We start from the raw sequence: 23,214 nt of genomic DNA on the forward strand, positions 1-23,214 counted from the left end.
CTCTGGCCAGCGCCCCAGCACATCCAGGAGTATCCGCTGTGCCAGCTCTGCAGTCCTGGGCGTGCACATGATGGTCTTCCACATGGCCATGGCAGCTCTGCAGGGTTAGAGCTCTGTCTCAGGGATCTCAGACACAGCACCGTGGCCTGGGCGTCTCTAGGGGCCCGGGTTGACTGCCGGCTCTGCCTTTGCCCACTGCCCCTCCCCAGCAGCAGCCAGGCAGCCCAGCCCTGTGGGGACAGGGTCCTGTGGGGCAACAAGGGAGCATGACAGCAGGCTCAGGGGTGACACGCCAGGGCTAGGAAAGGGAGCAGCCAGAGGGCCCTGAAACTCTTCTGTTGGTCAGACACCTGGCACAGGCTGTACAGGGCGATGGGTTGTGGTGAGCTGTGAGCCCTCTAGGCAGGTGGGCCCCTTACCTGTCACAGGATGGGGCCACACGCAGGAGTGTCATTACTGTGTCTTTTGGCTGCGCTTCTGTGAGATACAGCAGGGCGTTGTCCAGCCTGTGCTCAGCAGAATCATTGGCCATGAGCCACTGGTGGATGTATCTCACCATGGCAGGGACCTGGAGAAGGCACGGGGAGACTTGGAAAGCTGCCAGAGGGAGCAGTGTTCCCAGTGTCCCCAGAGAAGTGCTTCCCTTCCCACCGCACTGCGATGGCCTCAAAGGCTCACCAGTGGCCTCCTTAGGAGGCCAAGCAATTCCTGGGAGGACCAAACCCTGGCCACAGGCTGCTTACTTGCTTTGGATTGTAAAAACCTTCCTGTACAAGCAAATCCAGCAGGGCAGCACTGGTCTTGGTTTGGAAGATGGGCGAGTATGCTCTGAGCCCAGCACCCCTGGCAATGTTCTCTTCCTGCCGAATTGTCTTGATGAATTTGCAAACGAGCTGAAGGAGAAGGGCAAAAAGCCATGGATGTTACATGGAGTGCTCCACACACGGTGCTCGGTGCTCGGCTGAGCAGTGACAGCAGGCCCAGCCCAGGTGGGGATGGCTTCAGGTACCTTTGCTGTTCTGTGGAAGCGGCCATGGTTGGGTTTCTGTTCTTGTGTCTGGTCCAGGGCTGCATCTGGCAAAGAGCGAGCGCAGCCAGGGCTGAGGGGCTGCAGGAGGGGCTGGAGAACACAGCCCCGCCCTGCGCTGCCGAGGCAGGGACAGCCCCAGGATGCCACAGGTGGATGGATCACGGCCACTGTGGGGTGTCTGCCCGGGCCCCTCTTCCGTCCTGTCCATGGGCACGTCCCCAAGGGATGGGATGGGATGGGATGGGGTGGGGTGTGATGGAGCCAAGCTGGCTGAAGGCACCAGCCCTGCGGCCTGGCTCTGCCACTTACCCTCCTGTGGTGGATGGAATGGCACCACCTCTTCAGTCTCCTGTGCTGGGGCAGCTGCAGGGCCGCCTTCTTCCTCCTCTACCCAGGTCAGCTTGGGCACTCTCAGGGCTCCCTGCCCCATGTCTCTGACCGGATTTCTGGCTACCCTCAGGAGAGATGCCTTGGAAAAATCTGGGGCACCAAGTCCCACGGTCTGCCCTCAAGGGCACCTGCAGAATTGAAGCCTTGGAAGGCCACAGCTCACCGAGTCCTGTGGTCTGGCCTCAAGGTGAGCTGCAAGAACTATGCCTCAGAAACACTCCGGGTTGGACAGGAATGAGCGCGCTGTGTGGGGGCTCCTCACAGCACCGCTCTGTCCCGTCCTCTCTGGTCGCCTGCTCTGAGCAGAGTGGCGTGCTCTTGCCACTTCCAGCTCCTATGTCAGCATGTGTCACAAAGGGCCCTTGGACACCGGGCTCCGTTCCATGCTGCACCGTGTCACGAAGGGCCCTTGGACACCCAGCTCCATTCCATGCTGCACCGTGTCACAAAGGGCCCTTGGACACCCGGCTCCATTCCATGCTGCACCGTGTCACGAAGGGCCCTTGGACACCCAGCTCCATTCCATGCTGCACCGTGTCACAAAGGGCCTTGCATACACTGCACCTGCCCTGGGGCCACCCCCTGCCCAGCCAAACTGGCCCAGGTTGGCAGGAATCCCTGGCCCCAAGTGTCTGAGACAGCCCAACTGGATCTTTAGGAAGGGCTCAGACCATCAGCAAACGCTGCCCTGCTCTGCGGGCTCAGGGCAGCAGAAGGAGCCCCCAGGGCTGCCGACGAAGCCACGCTGGGAAGGGCACGGGACCTTCCATGGAAGCTGCCACGGTCCATGGTCATCCTAAACCCATGGGTGTGGCACACACAAGAAACTGTGGCACAAGGAACTGTGCGCCAGGGCAGGAATGCTGCTCTGAGCCCTGGAGCCTGGGAACGCTGACACCAGCAGCTGTGGCAGAGTCCCTGCCCAAGCAGACCTGCCAGCCCCCGAGCCCTGGCAGGGCTGGTGCCCGTCTCCTGCCCCAGAGACCTGTGCCCCTGGGGGCTTCTGTGCCATAGGAAACCAAACCCACGTGCACTGGGGACTGTGCTCCTTCCTGCAGGGGCTGTTGGCAGGAACACCTGGAGGAACTGCTGGCAATGCTTGGTGTCTGTCAGATGATGTTGCTCTTCTCTAGAATTAATTTTTTTCATAGAAGGGATTAGCAGCAACACAAAAGCTCCAATAGCTAGTGAGATTCACAGGACAGAGATACAATCACGTCTCGTTGGACTTTTCTGCACATTTTTAAAGCATTCTGGATTAAAAAAACAGCTGAGTTGAAAGTTTAATGCAGCAGTTTATGTGTCTAGTTGAAGCCAGCAGCTAATACCTGGTGCATTGGAAAAATGAAGAGGCCAGGAATAACTCTCAGAGGAAAAGAAGGTGTTCTGTGTCTCTGAGTGTGGTGCAAGCACCCTAAAGGAGCAGCCAAGGGAAGTGCTGAAAGCAGACCTGCTGTTCTTGTGCATGTTCCATTGCTGTTTCTGTGGGGTCCAGAGCCACCAGGGCAGCAGTGCCTCCGCAGCCCTGCTCCAGGAGACGTGGCCACCCTCCCCATGGTGGCCGCAGCTCTGCGGGCCCAGAGCTCTCTGTCAGGGGGGCCTCAGTCACAGCACCTGGCCTGGGCAGCCGCGAGGGCCCGGGCTGGCAGCCAGCCCTGCCTCTGCCCCCTGCCCCTTATTGGCAGCAGCCAGACAACAGCTGTAGGGAAGGATGGATAAATATAATTATTAATAAATAATACAGCCAGGATGAGAACAGTCCTCTCTGCTAGCCGGACAATGCCCCTGCCTACGGATGGGTCCTGGGGTCAAGTGGACTGTTCCATCTCACCCCCCAAAATGTATGGTTCACCCCGCACCTGTAACCCTCCCCTGAAACATCAAGTGCATGTAACCCCATTGGCCCAAGCCTTGTTCCAGCCCACCTTGAAGCCCCCTGATAAGGGGGCTCTGAGGGGCCAGACGCTGTTTTGGAACTTCCCCTCCTCATGGAACTTCCCTCACCCTCTCAAGCCTCGCCACGTGCTGTGTCTGGCAGCTCAAAGCAGGACCTTTCTCCATCCCTAATAAACCTTATACCCCAAGAGCAGCCTTCAGAGATCTCTCGTCTCCATTCATCTAAACCGTCCTGGAGCCGGCAGCGCTCTCTACAAACAGCGCCTGCAGGGCTCCCCTGCCCACCGTGAAGGTGCTGGCACCAAATCCTGGCGCTGGCCCTGGAGGGGCAGAGGGCCGGCTGCTGCCCGGGGAGCCGCGGTGCCGCCCCGCAGCCCCGCCGGGCCGCGGCTCCATCGGCCCCGGCTGGGCCGCAGGAGCCTGGAGCAGAGCCCGCGCGGCTTCTGGGAAGGGAGCATCATGTGCAGCACGGGCTGGTGCCCCTGGCTGCAGCACTGCACATGGACTGACTCCAGAATTCAGACCTTACAGAACATGGTTGCACAGTGACATTCACACAACAATAGATCTCTACAGCTTCAGGCAATCACACAGCAGGTTTTTGTTGCCACCTGGCAGGGTGCTAGACATGCTGCAGCCTTCTTCAAAGTGTCACCTTCAGAAGCTGCTCTGAGTAAGGCCACAAGAACAGCCATTTCAAGTCCGCACACACACATAGCCCAGCAGAGGAAAGACAGGAAGGGTCTATTTATGATGTATTCCAGCAAAGGTTTATTGCATCCACCTGGCTGAAGGGATCAGGGACAAAGACCTGGCCATGTGCTCTGCACAAGGTTAAGCAGGGGTCAGTGGCCAATGGTCTGAGGGCACAGGGGCAGCACAAAGGGCAGAGCAAAGGGCATTGGCCTACAGGGAAGATGGGGCCGGCCACCAGGGATACCACAACCAACGAGGAAACAGGGAAAGGAAAAAATGCAAGAATTTGGGACACGGGGAAAGGAACTGGGGTGGATCCTGGTGTTGCAAGGCTCCATGGCAGAAGTCTTCTCTTTAAGCCTAGGTGGAGAGTCTATTGTATATTCTTCCAAGGCAAGGCCCTTGGGATTTCCCGGAAGGGTTTAAAGCATTCCACAGGTTTTATATAGGAAGGGAGTGAACAAAAAGCACAATTTTCACATCCAAGGCAGACAAATGATATGGGAAAAATAATTTCCAGAAAGGAACCTTATCTCAAGAATTTATGATGCAGCTAACTGCCATGTGAATCAGTGAAAGCCCAGCTCCTTTACTTTTCAGCAGGAAATATTTCCACATGAAAACAAATACCACTGCTATTGTTAGTGCTGGAGCCCCCAGGATGATGTCATGCACAGCATACAGTACAGTTGGGTGATAAAATGCAGGGAGAGAAGAGCAGCAATCTCTCTGAATGTATCATAAGGACATAAAGCCTGCAGAGAGTATCCAAAGAGGGGAATGAAGATGATGAGGGGCCAGGAGGGGAAGCTGTATGAGGAACAGCTGAGGTCAATTGGCTTGTTCAGCTTGGAGAGAGGAGGAGGTCTCAGCATGACTGGCAGCTCTCTCCCAAAGGACAGCTCCAATCTCTGCTCTCTGTGACAGGGACAGCACCTGAGGGAGTGGCTGGAGCTGTGTCAGGGCAGGGTCAGGTGGAATTTTAGGAAAAGGTTTTCCCAGATGGTGCTGGCACACTGACCAGACGCCCTCAGGGAATGGGCACAGCCCCAGGCTGACAGAGCCCAAGGAACATTTGAACAATGCTCTCAGGGATGCATAGGATAGGATTGTTGGGATGTCTGTGCAGGACCAGGGGTTGGACTCCATGATCCTTGCAGGTCCTTTCCTCTGGTGAGTCTATGATTCCATGATTCCTAGACACTGGGAAGGAAGGTTGATACAATGCTTTGCCATGTAAATAAATGCTATTTGTATTGCCTTCAGTTGGCTATGCTCTCAGCTATACCAAAAAAAAAAAAAAAAAAAAATAGTGACAGAATTCAGCTGCTATTTTAGACAGAAAGCGCCACCTCACCATATCAAGCACTGCTCTGTTTAAAGGTTCCAACAATCTCTTCTCCATTTCCAGCTGCAAACATCAGCAAACACACATTGGAAAAGTCAAATGAATTCCAACATTCCCAGAATACAAATTTTCATGATTGAAACCAAGGAAGGATTGCCCACAAAGCCTTAGAAACAGTTCCTAGATAAATTAATGTCTCTCCCATGCAGGGCTGTAATAGCTGAACTTCTGCACTGCTGAAAGGTTCCGGGTAGAGGGGGAACAAGTCCACAATGTTCCTTTACAGTCTGAAATAGGGATGCAGGGTTGGACCAAAGGCTTTCCTTGGGGGGATGATGCTGAAATCCACTACATTCTGGCACACCAGCATTCCAGACCCCAGCAGGTCTGACAGCCCGTGCAAGGAACAAGCAAGATCCAGCTACTACAGGGCAGAACAGGAAGGGAGATTGATTCATTCAGACATGCAATTAGTGCTTGAAGGAAACCCATGCACAGGTCCCTCCAAGTGAAATGGAAAAGCAAAGGGATTTTGGCAACAGCAGCAGAACTCTTGGAAATAGGAGTGATTTGCAACAGCAGCTTAACAAGGACTAATTGCTGCCACTGGACCTTAGGGCAGATGAGAAGATTTTGGGTAACACAGGAATCATGTCAGGAGATAAGCAGCCATCTCCAGTTTCACCACAACCTTGCAACAAGCAGAAAGGGCTGTTTGATCAACAAAAATAAAAATTGCAAGAAAATCCTGCTGACTCCTGCTGAGACATTGATACTCTGGTGCCTCCATTACCATCTGCTTGGGGGGTGCTGCCAGCTCTGAGCAATTATTCTTCATGAATTGGTACCTGTGTGAGCAACAGAAAGAATTGGTGAGTAGAACTCCCAGCCCACCTCAAGGCTTTGCTTTCATCCTCTCGACATCAGCTTGGGTGACTGGATGCCTTGTCCAGGGGAGGGTGTCCCTGCCCATGGCAGAGGGTGGAACTGGATGAGCTTTAAGGTCCCTTCCAACCCAAACCGCTCTGGGATTCTAGGATTCTTCTGAAGGCACTGCCATCCATCATGAGAGGTCCCTTTCCACAAGCTCCACCATAAACTACTGTCCCTTGTCCCAGGCTGCCCCCCTGTATCTAATTACAACCTGTTTTCCAGCCACATTGCAGCTCCCTTTGATCAGCGCTGGCACTGTTTGAGCAGCACTGGACTAAATGGCCTCCAGAGTTCCACTATTTTACAGCCTATTTTTTAGGCAACTTGGAGTCCAGCACATCCCAGAAGCACCCAGGAACTGGTGATCCTTGTAGATTTTATTAGGTGGTTGCAAGTCATTCATGACTAAAAGGCACTCAGTTCAAGTGAATATCCAGTTCTCCCAGGAAAAGAGTGAGCGGACTGGGGAATGTTTGGCACAGGTTTAAGGTCTCTTGGACGAAACCACTCTGTGGAAGAAAGAGCAAGGCCGTAATGTCCGGGCTGATCAAGTTGTTCCAGATTATCCCATTCAACAGTTACACTTCTTAACCTGCTGTCTCTAAAGGTGACAGTGTTCTCTGCATCAATATTCTGTCTGCTTTTCACATCCCACTGTGGGACCCAAAACAATTCTTTCTTGAAACTGGAGGCAAAAGGACACAAGGCTGATGACCAGACACTCAAACTGGACCTGAGGCTTTGGGTCAGCTCCTCACACTGCAGCTTATTGTACAGGACACAGGAAGGCTACAGCAATCCAGCCTAATGCCCCACTTTGATAGTGGAAAAATAAACCTTACTCCTGCCCTCACTTCTGTCTTTTCTATTTGGATTGCCTGCTCTTCAGAGTTAAAAGATACCAAGGGTAATAGATCCAGCACAGCAGCTCCTCAATTTCTAGAGGCCCTCCAACAAAAAGACAACTAAAATAACCTTGGGTTAGTCACAGTTATTCAGAGGCACGTGGGCAAAACAAGGTATTTTAAACAGTGCCAAAATTTGATAGAAACCCCAGATGGAAAACTGTATTTTTCATAAAGAAAAACACAAATGAGGAAGAGAAGTTGGGTCTCGTTTCTTCCCCAGTATCAGACAATATGAATACAACCATCAACAATTAATACTAGCTCTTCTTTCAAAGACACACCAATTTAACACCACAAATGCTGGTAATTTTTTCAAGGCAGACAATGGATTTAAAGAGGGCTTACCCTGCTCCAGTAGCTGCTCTTGAATTTCAGTTCCACTTATTTAATTTTACTGGAAATCTCTTTCAGAAGGCCTTTCAAATCAGAGAGCTTAAAAAAAAAAAAAAAAAAAAGAGGTTATTTTTGTAAAGTCCATCTAGCTGAAGGAATGCAATGCTAATGAGCAATGAAAGTAACAAGTAATTGCCTCTGCAAGTATTACACCAAATGCAAGAGTGCTCGAGAGGACAGTACCAAGTACAATGTTCATCAGGGCAATTAATGCAGCAAGCCCTGCTGCCTCTATTTCAGCAAGTTAACCAGCAGTTACCAGACGAGAAAAGCAAGAGATGGGTATTTATTTTCAGGAGAGAATTAAGGTTAGCAGATCTCCTTTCAGTTTCAAGAGCAGCATCATACTCACTCACCACTTCCCTTTCAGTCTGGAAGCAAGCTATTATTTTGCAATCTAAATGATTTGACAGTAACCAAAAAAAGTACTCTGAAGTATATGTGGGTCTTTTCACCTGAGCTTCTTAAAAAGTCTGTGCTTCATACCAAAGCCACTCCCCACTTCAGAGGCCAAACAGATAATTCAGTCAAGCCTCAGAAAATAACCATTGTGAACACACATACCCATTTCAACATCACAGTCATAAAAAATTATTTGTATGGCAATTCTCATAATGTGCTCTCTGGTATATGGGTAGCCTTATATTGCTTAATTACACCATGCCAACACCACCAGAAGCTAAACTTGACAGACACCTTTGGGACGGGGACATGTCAAGTGTGTGACACCCCTTCTTCCCACTGGCGTTTCATGGACCTGTTAGACAGCGGAATGTTGCAGTTTAAGATGGAAATTACTTCTGCTTTAGTCCATCCCACAAGGAATATTGAGAAACACTCCTCCAGTGCTAAGCAAGTGTCTTTGTTTCATTTCCCTGCACATTAGAAAGCTCTTGTGGCTTGGAAGGGATCTCACAGCTCATTTTTGGCTGCTCCAACCCCATCCAGCCTGGCTTTGGATACTTCCAGGGATCCAGGGGCAGCCACAGCTTCTCTGGGTACCCTGTTCCAGGGTGGGCCCACCCTCACAGCCAAGAATTTCTTCCCATTATCCCATCTAATCCTCCTCTCAGTTCAAAACCATTCCCTTCTGTCCTAATCACTACATGCCCTACACACTCCTATCTATGGAATCAAAAGAGCACAGTAAAAAAGCCCAATTAAAATGGGGTCCTGGTGACAGTGACAAAGACTGCACACAACTCTGGGAGGCTCATTTTCCTTGCCATGGCACACCCCCTGCTTTACCAGAGAGAATCACATTTCCCGGAGCAATCTGGGACAGAAGTACCTTTGCATCCAGTTGTCTGAATCGATGCACTATCCTAGAAGCAGAAGGAGAACATGAAGCAATGGGATCAGTCTGGATACCAAGGAAAACTTGGCTAATTACCACACCCCAACTCCCCCCAGTGCTCCATCCTCCCAGGGAGGCAGGGCTGCACGTGACTGGCATCATTTTTAGTACAAGTAAATTAACTAACATGCAAATTACTATTAGTAGGATGCTATTACATTTTCCTTCTCAAGACATTTTTGCTTCCAGTACCAAGGAAATGTTTTTGGTATTTGTTTGGCTTCTTACGCAATGCTGTTTGTCTCTGGGTAGTCTTAACCTAAACACTTATTTGTGGACGGCAATGTTCATGCCCACAGATATGGAAGGGTCTGTTTTTTCTTGTCCATTCCTATCAGCTCTCTCTGATTAAGAGAAATATTCAAGCTGCCAGAAGTTAGCAAAGTTAAGCAATCATACAGAGCAGGTTTTGTTCTCTAGCAGTGTTCCGTTTTCTTGCTTTCTTTCAGTTTTTGTTGGTTTTTTTTTTTCCTCTTAAACTGTTACTCTGAAAACAGTGAGACAGATCCCAAATGTTTCCATGAGCTGGCAGTCAAAGAAATATCCAAGCGTAAGTCTCCAAAGTTTCAAATACCATGATTCTAAAGACCATCTTCCCCTCCTCAGAGGTCTCCACAACTCATGTTACTAATTACACATCTCCATTTGGATTACTGCTGTGGGAATGTCTGAGATTCCAGGTCCAACAGTAAACATTCTCTGCTAAATGTAAAATCATAGAATTATTTGAGTTGGAAAAGATCGAGTCCAACCAATTCCACCACTAACTCAGGTCCCCAAGTGCCATATCCACACAGCTTTTAAATCCCCACGCCGAGATGGGGGTGCCACCACTGCCTTGGGCAGTCTGTTCCAGGGCTGGACAACCCTTTCCATAAAGAACTTTTTCCTAATATCCAGCCTAAACTAATGCTACAGCAAGAGTCAGCTGTGGCACTGCTTCCCATGATAAGATCTCAAAACACCATGGGAAGACTTTTTTTTGTCTTCTCTTCAGCAAACAAAAAAAAGCACCATTTCACTTCAGAAATAAAAAGCACATTTATGCTGAGTTTATTTACTTACTCATTAGTTTGTAAACACCTAGAGCTGCTGAAAATGTGTCTTCACTAGAAATGTTCAAGAGAAAAGTAAGAGAATGAAGACAAAGATAGGCAGGCTTACTCTTCTGATGAATCATTTGCTTTTGTATTGATTTTGACAAGGTAATTTTCCTTCATGACAGCTTCCCATGCCAGGATTTCATTGTCCTCATTTCTTGAGCCTGGGAAATGCATTTGAAAGAAAAATACTTAATTTGTGTTCGAAAGCCAAGGTGCAAAGCGGCTGGGTCAGTGCGTGCATTCAGAGGTTAATGATTCCCTTCTCCACATCCTGAGCACTCACAGCCCCACTGCCCACCTGTGACTCAGCTCTCACAGATGTGACACTAACGCCTTTCACTGAATGCTCCTGGCAACCAGAGTCACTTAAAAACACAAAATACGAGCAAACATAAAACCCAAAACCCACCAAATAAGCAAACACAAAACCAACCCACAACCTTACAAGCTCCAGAAGTCTTTCTGTACTTTTTTTGAGTCTTGGTTAACACAGGTGCCTCTGCTTCAACAGGTACAGGATATTCTAGCAAGATCCCATCTGGGTTTGAGCTTTCCATTTGTTTCTACATTACCCCATATTGGATCATTAGGAGTAACACTTCTAAGGACCATGATATATGATTTTTGATTGAACTGAAACACTCCAGAATGATGAAGAATTGTCTTCTCTAAGAAGCATTTTATGATGGTGCTGTAAATTCCGGAGTTGATACAGAGGAGCCCACTTTGAGGCATCATAGTCTTCCAGGGTAATACTTCAGCATTTTGTCATGTTCCAAAAGGACACAATACACCACAGGGGTTTAAATAAAAAAATAAAATAAACTGAGACAGAAAAAGCCCCAGGCTGGTGAATGGATGAAGTCCCTTTCTTCCACCCAGTGCTCCTCTGACCTCACAAACCCCTCAGCTGTTCCCCCACAATCCAACAAGCATCTAAGCACTCAAATCCCAACCATTTCCATAAGAGTTAAAGGGGAAGGCAGGATTTTACCACAGTCAATACATCAGTGTGCTTCCTCTGCAGTTCTCAGTTCCTATCATCAGCAAAACCACAACCATTTTCTGGCTCTAATTAACTCTCCCATTCTTTCAGAGCTGCAACATCAACTGTGCATCATTTGAGCAGGAATTTCTGCTACCCAACAGCTTCCCCAGCAAGAAATCCACACAGCAATTTAGACAGCCAAAATGATTTAGTGCTAAACAATTTTATATGCCAAAGAAGGCCCTTCCTCCTAAACTGGTAACAAATCCAGCTTCTGCTGCAGGGCACCAGGCAGGTTATTGATGGATGGGAAAAAGCCTGTCAATTAATTCAATTTATTCTCTCTCAGCTGAGAAAACACTATATTTGCTGGAGAGGCAGGGGGGAAGGCTTGTTAAAACAATTCCTATCTGTGTCCCCCAACAGAAAAAGGAGAAATAGCTTGAGCATTGACTTGTCACATTTTTGAGGTGGTTTGCTCATTTGGCTACATGGAAACTGTTTGTTCTCTTTCAGTCACTCCCTAGCAAGAAGAATGAATTACAAAAAAGCCAAACCCACAACCTTGCAAAGCTGAGAAACAGCATAAGCAGCCCTAAAGAGTTAGGATTAATCTGAAGTCTTAATGAGTTACACACACAAGGCAATTCTACATGGAAATGGCTTAGATAAGAGAGCACTGGATAAATATCACTTGAAAACTTGAATCTTACTGAAGAGATTTCCAGCAGCACAGTGGATTTGCATGACAGAGGTCTACATGGCCCTTGGAAATCTCCCAGCACAGCACAAAATGCCTGGAATAAGCACAGGATGCCACGTAGGAACTGCAATGCACCTGCTGCAGAGATGACTTTTGGGCAACAAGGAAAAATCCAACTCACAACAAATGGATGGCTCTTTGCTTTCTTTGTTACAGCAGCACTTGAAGCATTTCCTCAGCACCATGAATATGTAGGCAAAGATGACAAAGGGGAAGGGGATGGTCAGGCGACTGCAGTATTCCTGCACCAGGAAAAAGCGTTGGAACTTCCACACCTGGTCATTGTTCTCTTGCACTGATCCAACAGTGTAACTGATGGGAAAGAGAGAACACAACCAGGATGAGTTGGTCACCAAAGAGCTGCATCAGAGCCAAGAACAGAGCATTCCTCTACTGTACCAGGGCATGGTTTTATAGTCACAGAATCCCAGAGTAGTTTGGCTTGGGAAGGACCTTAAAGCTCACCCCATTCCATCCCCTGCCATGGGCAGGGACAACTTCTATCATCCCAGGTTGTTCCAAGCCCCATCTAACCTGGCCTTGGACACTGCCAGGGATCCAGGGGCAGCCACAGCTGCTCTGGGCACCCTGTGCCAGGGCCTGCCCACCCTCACAGGGGACAATTCCTTCCCAGTATCCCATCCATCCATGCCCTCTGGCAGTGGAAGCCATTCCCTGTGTCTTGTCCCTCCATGCCTTATCCCCAGTTCCTCTCCAGCTCTCCTGGAGCCGCTTTAGTCCCTGCAAGGGGCTCTGAGCTCTCCCTGGAGCCTTTTTCTCCCCAGGTGAGCACCCTCAGCTCTCCTAGCCTGGCTCCATTCCCTTTGAGAATCTCCACTGGACTCATTCTGGCAGCTCCATGTCCTTCTGATGTTAGGAGCCCTAGTCATTCTGAAGGTAGTCATTTTTATTAACCAGGAGGTTATTTAGTTTGTTCTCCTCCTTAGAGAGTAATTCGCAAATGGGTGGAATTAAAACAGTAGGAAAAAAAACCCTTGAAGTTACAAATAAACAGGAAAATATATGAATAGGAAGAAAACACTCCATGTATTTTTACTACCTCAGCTCTAACCAGTCTTCTTCTAGCCTAGACACATGAGAACAGGATGCTTCTTCACAAGATATTGTGTCTTATTAACTGAGCAGATAACTGCTTTCTTAGGAAAAAGCCCAAACCTAAAATGAGAACACTTACAAGAAATTTAAAAGCTCCTGAGATTTATAGTAGACGTATTAAGGACACTGCAGGCACAGATCAAACCCACAGCACAAGGCACTGTATGGACCCTGCAAAGCAACAACCACAGGTGCAAGCAGCTCCCAGGCTGCCTGACCTTTCAGTGTGACATTAAGTGGCAGATGGATGCTCCCAAAATGCCTCTGCTCAGAGCCTAATGCACCTTTATGTGAGATAAATGCAAACCTTCACCTGGTGGAGATTCTCTTTTTGTGTAAAAGATAGATGCAACTGGTGAAAACTAGAGGGTTTTTTTACTGGCATAACAGCATAAACCAGAGCATTTACCATCAGGTACTGTTAAAGTAAGTGTTCTAGCAAATATAAAAGGTTTTAGGGTAGAGCTGGCTTACTGCTGTATACTTTCCTTCATTGTTGAGAGGTACTTGCACCCTTCCTAGGGAGTATGAGCATGCTTGTCTCTCCCCAGGCACAGATATGCTTTACCTTGGATGCCTTGCCAAAAATAGTATTTCTGATTTTCTTTAGATTCTAGGTCAGCCTGGGGAAGAGGGGTCAGAGCAGAACCTAAATCTGAGGCATTCTCAACTTATCACTCTCTAGCATCTCATCTCAGGCCAGGAAACACTGGCAGAGTCATTCAGCTGAGAGATGCTCTTGAGCAGCACCAGGAGTCCTGTCAATACTCCTGTTGCCAAAGCAACTTCCTGCCAAGGTACCATCAAATCACAAAAATAAACTTGTGGTCCTCAAGAAGGCTGGTCAGAGGTTTTGAGTACTCTTGTCGTGAGTGTAAAGCAGAAAAGGACAAGGGCTGGGAATGGGAACAGAGGCACAACACCAATCCAGCTGCATTCCCAAGTGAGACATGAAGGCAACACACCCCCAAAATCTGATATGAGGAACTTCCCATGATTAAATCAACTCTGTGCCACGGCTTGCAGAGGATGCAACAAAGATTTCTGGGAGAAGCTGAGGAAGACATTCCCTGACCTTGCTGGTCTAGAGGTGATGGCACTTCTCAAGACAAAGTCTTTTTGCATGTCCCAGGGGGATGTGGCCCATTGCCTGTGGTCTAAGTCAGAACAATAAATGGCAGGTCCATCAAATCAGTACCAGACTTATCCTCACCACACACAGCAGCTCAGGTTAATAAAACCACAGTGTCCTGAAGAGTGATGATAACTCATTTACTCACTCTGCTGCTCAAGCAAGGTCACTTGGGCAGCAACTCACATTTCGGTAAGGCTCTGACCCAGCATCACCCCCTGTGATGGGTTTTCTGGGGTTTGCACCACACCCACAGTGCAGAGGATGCTTAGAGATGGAGGCAAAGGACAGGCAGCAATCCCTCCCCAGGACACTGCACCAGTTTCCCCCAGGCTGCTGTGACAGATGCAGAGGCGAGGCTTGGCTTCCTGCTGTTTTCCAGCACTCCAGTCTCTTCCCCAGAGCTATGTCAGTGCAGGGATGACCAGGAAGCCACGGCTCCTTCGTTACGTACCCGAACATGGCCACGAGCAGGTTGACCAGGAGGATGTTGGTGGAGAGCATGTAAATGCACACAAGGGGAATGGTGATCCACTCCGGGAAGCGGGGCTGGTTGTTGGCATCCAGCTCCACGCACAAGGGCTTGGACTTGTTCCCAGAAAAAGTGCAGTGGTCGAAGTTGTAGGTGGTACCTCAGAGAGGGGAGAGCAAACAGTGAGCTCCTCGTTCTGCTGGTCCTGCCCTCATCCCTCCATTCCTGCTCCCCGTTAGACTTGGAGGCAGGGGGCAAATGCAATTGGTACAAACAAAACTAGTGATAAAGTCCACAACCTGAGGATTCGAGGTATTGGTAGTAGTCCGGTTGAAATGATAGCTGCTCCTCTTGCAGTGGCTGATGAATTGCAGCTGAAGTGGTGATCTTTAGAAGGGTATAGTTTTCTCTGAAGATCTGGTGGCAGTGCAGCCGGTCTTCCTCTGCGCCGGGGCCACCTCCGAGCTCCGCCGCCGCCGCCTCACCGCGCTCCAGCCGCTTCTCTGGGAATCTTGCCGAAGGAGCTGCTTCTCTGGGAAATCCCGCAAAGAGAGAGAGCTGCTTCTCTGGGAATCCCGTAAAGAGAGAGAGAGCTGCTTTGTCTCCAAAAAGGTACCACTTTATACAATAAAAGAGTGCTTGGCTTCCCCCTCTGGGTGGAGCATCTCACAATGGGATGGTGTTACGCTACCAGCCCTGCAAGTGAGTCAGTCAATGGCCCATTAACAAACCATTACCTCTTCGGAGCAAACCATTGTTCTTGGAAGAAATAACAAACCTGCCCAACCTCCAACAGATGGCAAATAGAATAGAAGCTTATCTTACAAACCAGGACAGTACTTTAAAATCTAAAACTCTAAACTATGCTCCACTTAGCTGAACATGTCTGCTTTAAAAGATAGATTCACATTCTCAATTCAAGCACCTAAGTTTGGAAGCCTTTTCCAAGGTCTCACATCAAATCCTGTAAATCTGAGGATTCTAAGCCTTCACTTACAGGCCCGAAGATCTGAGAATTCCTTGCATTTCGTTTTCCAACACTGATGGTGTTAGAGAGTGCCCAGGATCTGTTTTATAAGTCAGCTCTGGCAGGAACAAATTGGCTGCCTGAGGGCTGCTTGTGGCCTCTGACACCCAATTGCTCAGGGCTTCCCACTGCCCCAGTCCCTCCGGGTCTCCCCCAGCCCGGCCAACCTGCCCGGCAGCGGTGCTGCAGCCCCACAGGAGCTCCAGAGGAGCTCCACCAAGAGGCACCTCAGAGCCCTCAACCATCCAGCCAGCAACACACGGGCAGGAGGACACGGATGGTGCTTCCTGCCTGGGACAGGGCTTGTGGCCATCTCCAGGCACCGCTCTCGCAGGGATCCCTGCAGCTCTGGCCTTGCCCACCCGCTCTGTGGGCAGCACAAAGGCTTCAGCAGAGCCACCAAAGGCCAAGGGGCTTTTGGCCATTTTCCCTGCAACCCTGCATGCCTGGGCACCTTGCTGAGCACAAGCAAACTTTTCCCCCTTAAGGGCCTCAGGCCCCCTCTGCTTGCTGTGCTACTGAGCACAAGCACCCTTTTCACCCTTTCCTCCCACTTGCCCTGCAGACCCTGTGCAGCAAAGAATAGCTCTTGGGCATCTGCGTATTCTAACACATTCTTTATTTACTCAGGATAAAAAATGGAAGGGAAGAAAATAAATATCTTAGAGAAGAGGAAAATCCCACTGGCTCAGGTGGCCCCAAGAAAGAGAGCTTCCTGAATCAGCTCTCCTCCGAGCTCCAACAGTGCAGACATCCGAGCCCTGACAGACAAGGCCATGTCGTCCATTTCCGGCGCAGCTGATCTTGCATCTTCTGGAAGATGGAGTATCGCCCACACTGTATTGCCTGGAGGACATGCAGTGTTTGAAGTGCCAGCTCTAACACGGCAGTACTGACATCCTCTGTCAGACATTCAAGGGCTGCAAGAGAAAGGAACAGAGCCACGGTCAGATCCCGACTCTGCGGGGAGCCGAGGGGAGTCTCCCGTGCCAGGGCCATCCCAGCCAGCTCTTGCCATGGCCGGGAGGGATCAGGGACCAAGGGGATCAGCCCGAAGCTGCTGGCCACGAATCCCACACGTGTCCCTGAACCCTCTGTGTGCTCTACCTAGGAGAGCAGAGCTCTCCGCAGCCGGGGCAGGGCTTGCAGCTCGCCCCACAGCCCCCGCTGTCAGCCCGCTGCCCTCTCTCACCATTGCAGATCAGCTGGAGCTCTTCTTGCTGTCCCCTCAAGCTCCGCCCGGCCATCCCTGGGAACACAGAGCCTGTCAGCCCAGCGGCACAGCTCCTGCCAGCGGCGCTGCCAGCCCTGTGCCCACACGGCCTCCTGGCCCGGCAGGGCTCATCCCGGGCCCTGGCCGCTCGCTGCCGAACCCAGGGCACGGCTGCCAGAGGCGCCGGGCCCGGGTGGCGCTGTCGGGGCAGCAGGCGGGGCTGGGGCCGAGCTGCGGCGGGGCGGGGAGGGAGCCCGGGCTCGAGGCTCACCCATGAACCTGAGGGCCGCCTCTCGCAGGGGCTCCTGTGGGCTCTCCAGGTAGGGCAGGGCCCGGCGCAGGAGCTCGGCCGCGCTGCTGCTGTCCTCTGCCAGCTGGAGAGAGCGGCAGCAGAGAAGGGTTGGCGCGGGCTCAGCCCCTGGGCCGGGCGCTCCCCGCGCCAGCCCCGGCCTCCCCTGCCCGCACTGCCCTGAGGCCCGGCCAGCAGCCGCAGGCGCCGGGCTCTGGAGGGGGCAGAGGGCCGGCTGCTGCCCGGGGAGCCGCGGTGCCGCCCCGCAGCCCCGCCGGGCCGCGAATCCATCGGCACCCGGCTGGGCCCGCAGGAGCCTGGAGCAGAGCCCGCGCGGCCTCGGGCTGCAGCAGCGGGCAGGGGCACAGCTGCCAGCCCGCACACCGAGCACCGCGCTCAGGGGACTTCTCCAGGCTGAGGCTGCGGCCTCCCAGCCCTCCTTACCAGGATCTCAATGAACCTCCATAGCTTCTCCTTCTTTACAGATTTTTCAAGATCTCTCCTCTTCAGGAATTTGGCCACACAAAGCAGCGTTTTCCAAGAAGCCTGGAGAAGAGTAGAAACATGGAAATGCCCCGCAGCCAAGGGCCCCCAGGATCAGCGTCTCTGTGCCAGGGCCTGGAGGAGGCTACAGCCCTCCAGGCACCAGGGCAGGAGGCAGCTGAGCCCCCTCCCAGGGGGACAGCAGCAGCCCTTGCGTCCTCACCTTTGCCACCTGCCAGTTCTCATCATGGCAGTGGAAGAAGAGCGGGAGCACACTGTGGCACACTTGTGCCTTCAGGGCCTTTCTTCCCTTTTCCAGTGGAAGATTCAGCAATGTTCTCAAGAGCAATATGGAGAGCAGCTGTACCTGGCTATTGTCCTGTGTGAAGAGATGAAAATAAGACCTCAGCATGGGCTGCAAAGGGCTCAGCTGGGCACAGGCCTGAAAATCCACAGGGCACCAAGTGTCCTGGCATCAGCCAGTGGCTGTGGCTGGGGGTACAGAGCCTTACATGGTCAAAGAGAGGCAGGAGGGACTCAGCCAGCTGCAGGACAGTGGGGCTGGGGATCCACATGTCCTTGTCCATGATTATAAAGTTGAGTACCATGACTGTTATCTTAACAATCTCTCCATCTGCATCCTGCAGGAGCTCCACAAGACGTTCAGTCAGGTTCCACATTTTTTTGGTCTGTGTAGAACACAAGTTTGTGAAAGGCAACTCTGCTGCCGCAGGGCCCAGAAGCCAAAGGCCTGTCCCGAAGCACTCGGGCAGCTGAAGCGGGAGGCAGGAGAGCTGGGAGCGGCTGTCCCAGCGGACGAAGCCCTACGCAGCCCAAGCGACAGCGTTCCCCAGCCCCACGCTGCCTGCATGGCTTCAGCTGCTGCCCCCTTCTCACCCTTGAGGGATCGTCAGTGAGCTTGAGAAGGGCCTTGAGTGCCAGGCAACGCTTCTCCCTGCACTCGCTCCACAGGTGCCTTGAGAAGATTTGCTGGACTCTGTCAGCATTGTGTTCACTCAACTCCAGGTGCTCAAGGACCTGAAAGGCACAGGGCAGTGACAGGGGACCCGGCTGGCAGGAGCCCAGAACCGCACAGGGCGGGGCCCAGGCAGCAGCACAGGGCGTGGGCACCGTCCCAGGCAGCTGCGGCTGCGAGAGGGCAGAGAGCTGGGAGGCAGCAGAGCCAGGCAGCGCTGGCCAACAGGCTCACCTCCACAATGAAGGCCAGGGCAGGCAGATCCCAGCGTGGCTTCTGTGAGCTGAGCAGCCGGAGCAGATAGTGAAAGATGCGGGAACATGAGGATATGGAGATGCAGGACATCTCCCTGTCAGGAGTAAAAGTCGCTTAATTAAGACTATGAGCCAGGGGAACAGACCTCTCCCCAGAACTAACTCACAGTGGTCTGGTCATTCCCCAGCACACAGAAAGGAGAAATGGGCCATTAGGAAGGTGACTCTTTGTGGGCACCCTGCTCTCCCAACCTTCTCCAGTCTCCTTGGCTGTCCCTCAGTGACAAGGTCCTCTGGCCTCTGACCAAGGGACTGTGAAGGACACCCCAGACACAGAGCACAAATGCTGAGAGCAATGGGAAAGGGGTCCCACCTGGCCAGCAGACCCACAGCATAATGGTGGGTGTCAGCACAGAGCAGCGTGTCCCAGCCACGCTTGCGTTCCATTGACACCACCACATGCTCATACTGCTTTCGGCACAGCAGGGACTTCAGGGTTCTCACTGCAAACCTGAGTGCAGAGCAAAGCCCGGGTCACACTGGGAGCACTGGCTCCTGCCCTGGCCATGTGGCAGGAACAGAAGGACTGGGATGGAGCACCTGTTGGGGCTGGTAGCAAGGCTGTGTTCTTCCTGGCATCCCTTCCAAAAAGTATCAACCGCCTCTGACATCTCTTTGGTGCTGAAGAACACTTGGAAGAGCAGATGCACAAATAACTGCGGGAAATGCACCATCACTTTACGTGGGACACTGGGCTCCTGGAGGATCTTCCATATCACCACAGTTCCCTGCAAAAGACAAAGCCCCCCAAGACAGCGCTCAGTGCTGAGGTGTCTGTGTGACAGGGCCCGAGCGTGGCAGAGAGAGGCCCAGAGAGACACAGGAGGAGCAGTGGGCCTGGTGGCCCTGCAGCTGTCCCTAGTCCAGCTTTCAGGCCAGTGCCTGAGGAATGGAGATGCAGTGGGGGAAGGAGGATGGAGAGCTGTGGGACAGGCAGCCTTGTGGCCAGCAAAGGCCACTGGCAGAAACTCACAGCCAGGGCAAAGACACCCGTTTTGTCCCCATCGGAGGTGCATGTGCTGTGCTCTGGCCAGCGCCCCAGCACATCCAGGAGTATCCGCTGTGCCAGCTCTGCAGTCCTGGGCGTGCACATGATGGTCTTCCACATGGCCATGGCAGCTCTGCAGGGTTAGAGCTCTGTCTCAGGGCATCTCAGACACAGCACCGTGGCCTGGGTATCTCTAGGGGCCCGGGTTGACTGCCGGCTTGCCTTTGCTCACTGCCCCTCTCCAGCAGCAGCCAGGCAGCCCAGCCCTGTGGGGACAGGCCCCTGTGGGGCAACAAGGGAGCATGACAGCAGGCTCAGGGGTGACATGCCAGGGCTGGGAAAGGGAGCAGCCAGAGGGCCCTGAAACTCTTCTGTTGGTCAGACACCTGGCACAGGCTGTACAGGGCGATGGGTTGTGGTGAGCTGTGAGCCCTCTAGGCAGGTGGGCCCCTTACCTGTCACAGGATGGGGCCACACGCAGGAGTGTCATTACTGTGTCTTTTGGCTGCGCTTCTGTGAGATACAGCAGGGCGTTGTCCAGCCTGTGCTCAGCAGAATCATTGGCCATGAGCCACTGGTGGATGTATCTCACCATGGCAGGGACCTGGAGAAGGCACGGGGAGACTTGGAAAGCTGCCAGAGGGAGCAGTGTTCCCAGTGTCCCCAGAGAAGTGCTTCCCTTCCCACCGCACTGCGATGGCCTCAAAGGCTCACCAGTGGCCTCCTTAGGAGGCCAAGCAATTCCTGGGAGGACCAAACCCTGGCCACAGGCTGCTTACTTGCTTTGGATTGTAAAAACCTTCCTGTACAAGCAAATCCAGCAGGGCAGCACTGGTCTTGGTTTGGAAGATGGGCGAGTATGCTCTGAGCCCAGCACCCCTGGCAATGTTCTCTTCCTGCCGAATTGTCTTGATGAATTTGCAAACGAGCTGAAGGAGAAGGGCAAAAACCCATGGATGTTACATGGAGTGCTCCACACACGGTGCTCGGTGCTCGGCTGAGCAGTGACAGCAGGCCCAGCCCAGGTGGGGATGGCTTCAGGTACCTTTGCTGTTCTGTGGAAGCGGCCATGGTTGGGTTTCTGTTCTTGTGTCTGGTCCAGGGCTGCATCTGGCAAAGAGCGAGCGCAGCCAGGGCTGAGGGGCTGCAGGAGGGGCTGGAGAACACAGCCCAGCCCTGCGCTGCCGAGGCAGGGACAGCCCCAGGATGCCACAGGTGGATGGATCACGGCCACTGTGGGGTGTCTGCCCGGGCCCCTCTTCCGTCCTGTCCATGGGCACGTCCCCAAGGGATGGGATGGGATGGGATGGGGTGGGGTGTGATGGAGCCAAGCTGGCTGAAGGCACCAGCCCTGCGGCCTGGCTCTGCCACTTACCCTCCTGTGGTGGATGGAATGGCACCACCTCTTCAGTCTCCTGTGCTGGGGCAGCTGCAGGGCCGCCTTCTTCCTCCTCTACCCAGGTCAGCTTGGGCACTCTCAGGGCTCCCTGCCCCATGTCTCTGACCGGATTTCTGGCTACCCTCAGGAGAGATGCCTTGGAAAAATCTGGGGCACCAAGTCTCACGGTCTGCCCTCAAGGGCACCTGCAGAATTGAAGCCTTGGAAGGCCACAGCTCACCGAGTCCTGTGGTCTGGCCTCAAGGTGAGCTGCAAGAACTATGCCTCAGAAACACTCCGGGTTGGACAGGAATGAGCGCGCTGTGTGGGGGCTCCTCACAGCACCGCTCTGTCCCGTCCTCTCTGGTCGCCTGCTCTGAGCAGAGTGGCGTGCTCTTGCCACTTCCAGCTCCTATGTCAGCACGTGTCACAAAGGGCCCTTGGACACCGGGCTCCGTTCCATGCTGCACCGTGTCACGAAGGGCCCTTGGACACCCAGCTCCATTCCATGCTGCACCGTGTCACGAAGGGCCCTTGGACACCGGGCTCCGTTCCATGCTGCACCGTGTCACGAAGGGCCCTTGGACACCCAGCTCCATTCCATGCTGCATGTGTCACAAAGGGCCTTGCATACACTGCACCTGCCCTGGGGCCACCCCCTGCCCACCCAAAGTGGCCCAGGTTGGCAGGAATCCCTGGCCCCAAGTGTCTGAGACAGCCCAACAGGATCTTTAGGAAGGGCTCAGACCATCAGCAAACGCTGCCCTGCTCTGCGGGCTCAGGGCAGCAGAAGGAGCCCCCAGGGCTGCCGACAAAGCCACGCTGGGAAGGGCATGGGACCTTCCATGGAAGCTGCCACGGTCCATGGTCATCCTAAACCCATGGGTGTGGCACACACAAGGAACTGTGGCACAAGGAACTGTGGGCCAGGGCAGGAATTCTGCTCTGAGCCCTGGAGCCTGGGAACACTGACACCAGCAGCTGTGGCAGAGTCCCTGCCCAAGCAGACCTGCCAGCCCCCGAGCCCTGGCAGGGCTGGTGCCCGTCTCCTGCCCCAGAGACCTGTGCCCCTGGGGGCTTTGTGCCAGAGGGGGCCACAGCCACGTGCACTGGGGACTGTGCTCCTTCCTGCAGGGGCTGTTGGCAGGAACACCTGGAGGAACTGCTGGCAATGCTTGGTGTCTGTCAGATGATGTTGCTCTTCCCTAGAATTAATTTTTTTCATAGAAGGGATTAGCAGCAACACAAAAGCTCCAATAGCTAGTGAGATTCACAAGACAGAGACACAGTCACGTCTCATTGGACTTTTCTGCACATTTTTAAAGCATTCTGGATTAAAAAAACAGCTGAGTTGAAAGTTTAATGCAGCAGTTTATGTGTCTAGTTGAAGCCAGCAGCTAATACCTGGTGCACTGGAAAAATGAAGAGGCCAGGAATAACTCTCAGAGGAAAAGAAGGTGTTCTGTGTCTCTGAGTGTGGTGCAAGCACCCTAAAGGAGCAGCCAAGGGAAGTGCTGAAAGCAGACCTGCTGTTCTTGTGCATGTTCCATTGCTGTTTCTGTGGGGTCCAGAGCCACCAGGGCAGCAGTGCCTCCGCAGCCCTGCTCCAGGAGACGTGGCCACCCTCCCCATGGTGGCCGCAGCTCTGCGGGCCCAGAGCTCTCTGTCAGGGGGGCCTCAGTCACAGCACCTGGCCTGGGCAGCCGCGAGGGCCCGGGCTGGCAGCCAGCCCTGCCTCTGCCCCCTGCCCCTTATTGGCAGCAGCCAGACAACAGCTGTAGGGAAGGATGGATAAATATAATTATTAATAAATAATACAGCCAGGATGAGAACAGTCCTCTCTGCTAGCCGGACAATGCCCCTGCCTACGGATGGGTCCTGGGGTCAAGTGGACTGTTCCATCTCACCCCCCAAAATGTATGGTTCACCCCGCACCTGTAACCCTCCCCTGAAACATCAAGTGCATGTAACCCCATTGGCCCAAGCCTTGTTCCAGCCCACCTTGAAGCCCCCTGATAAGG

General features: G+C 52.7%; 1 protein-coding gene and 1 long non-coding RNA gene across 2 annotated transcripts; both read right to left on the reverse strand.

Moving 5' to 3' along the window:
• Positions 1-8,343: 8,343 nt before the first annotated feature.
• Positions 8,344-16,149, reverse strand: LOC144246723 (transient receptor potential cation channel subfamily M member 8-like). The gene is made up of 6 exons (XM_077785227.1): positions 16,107-16,149; positions 14,508-14,685; positions 11,927-12,117; positions 10,116-10,215; positions 8,843-8,919; positions 8,344-8,351 (listed from the first exon to the last, which is right to left on the reverse strand). The coding sequence occupies exons 1-6, from the start codon at positions 16,147-16,149 to the stop codon at positions 8,344-8,346; spliced, it is 597 nt and encodes a 198-aa protein (XP_077641353.1).
• Position 16,150: 1 nt separating this feature from the next.
• LOC144246663 (uncharacterized) lies at positions 16,151-16,797 on the reverse strand. The gene is made up of 2 exons (XR_013340330.1): positions 16,745-16,797; positions 16,151-16,472 (listed from the first exon to the last, which is right to left on the reverse strand). It is a non-coding gene; the product is annotated as an uncharacterized LOC144246663 (long non-coding RNA).
• Between the last annotated feature and the right edge of the window lie 6,417 nt (positions 16,798-23,214).

The sequence above is a fragment of the Lonchura striata genome, chromosome 8 (assembly GCF_046129695.1).
Source record: "Lonchura striata isolate bLonStr1 chromosome 8, bLonStr1.mat, whole genome shotgun sequence".
Lineage (NCBI taxonomy): Eukaryota > Metazoa > Chordata > Aves > Passeriformes > Estrildidae > Lonchura > Lonchura striata.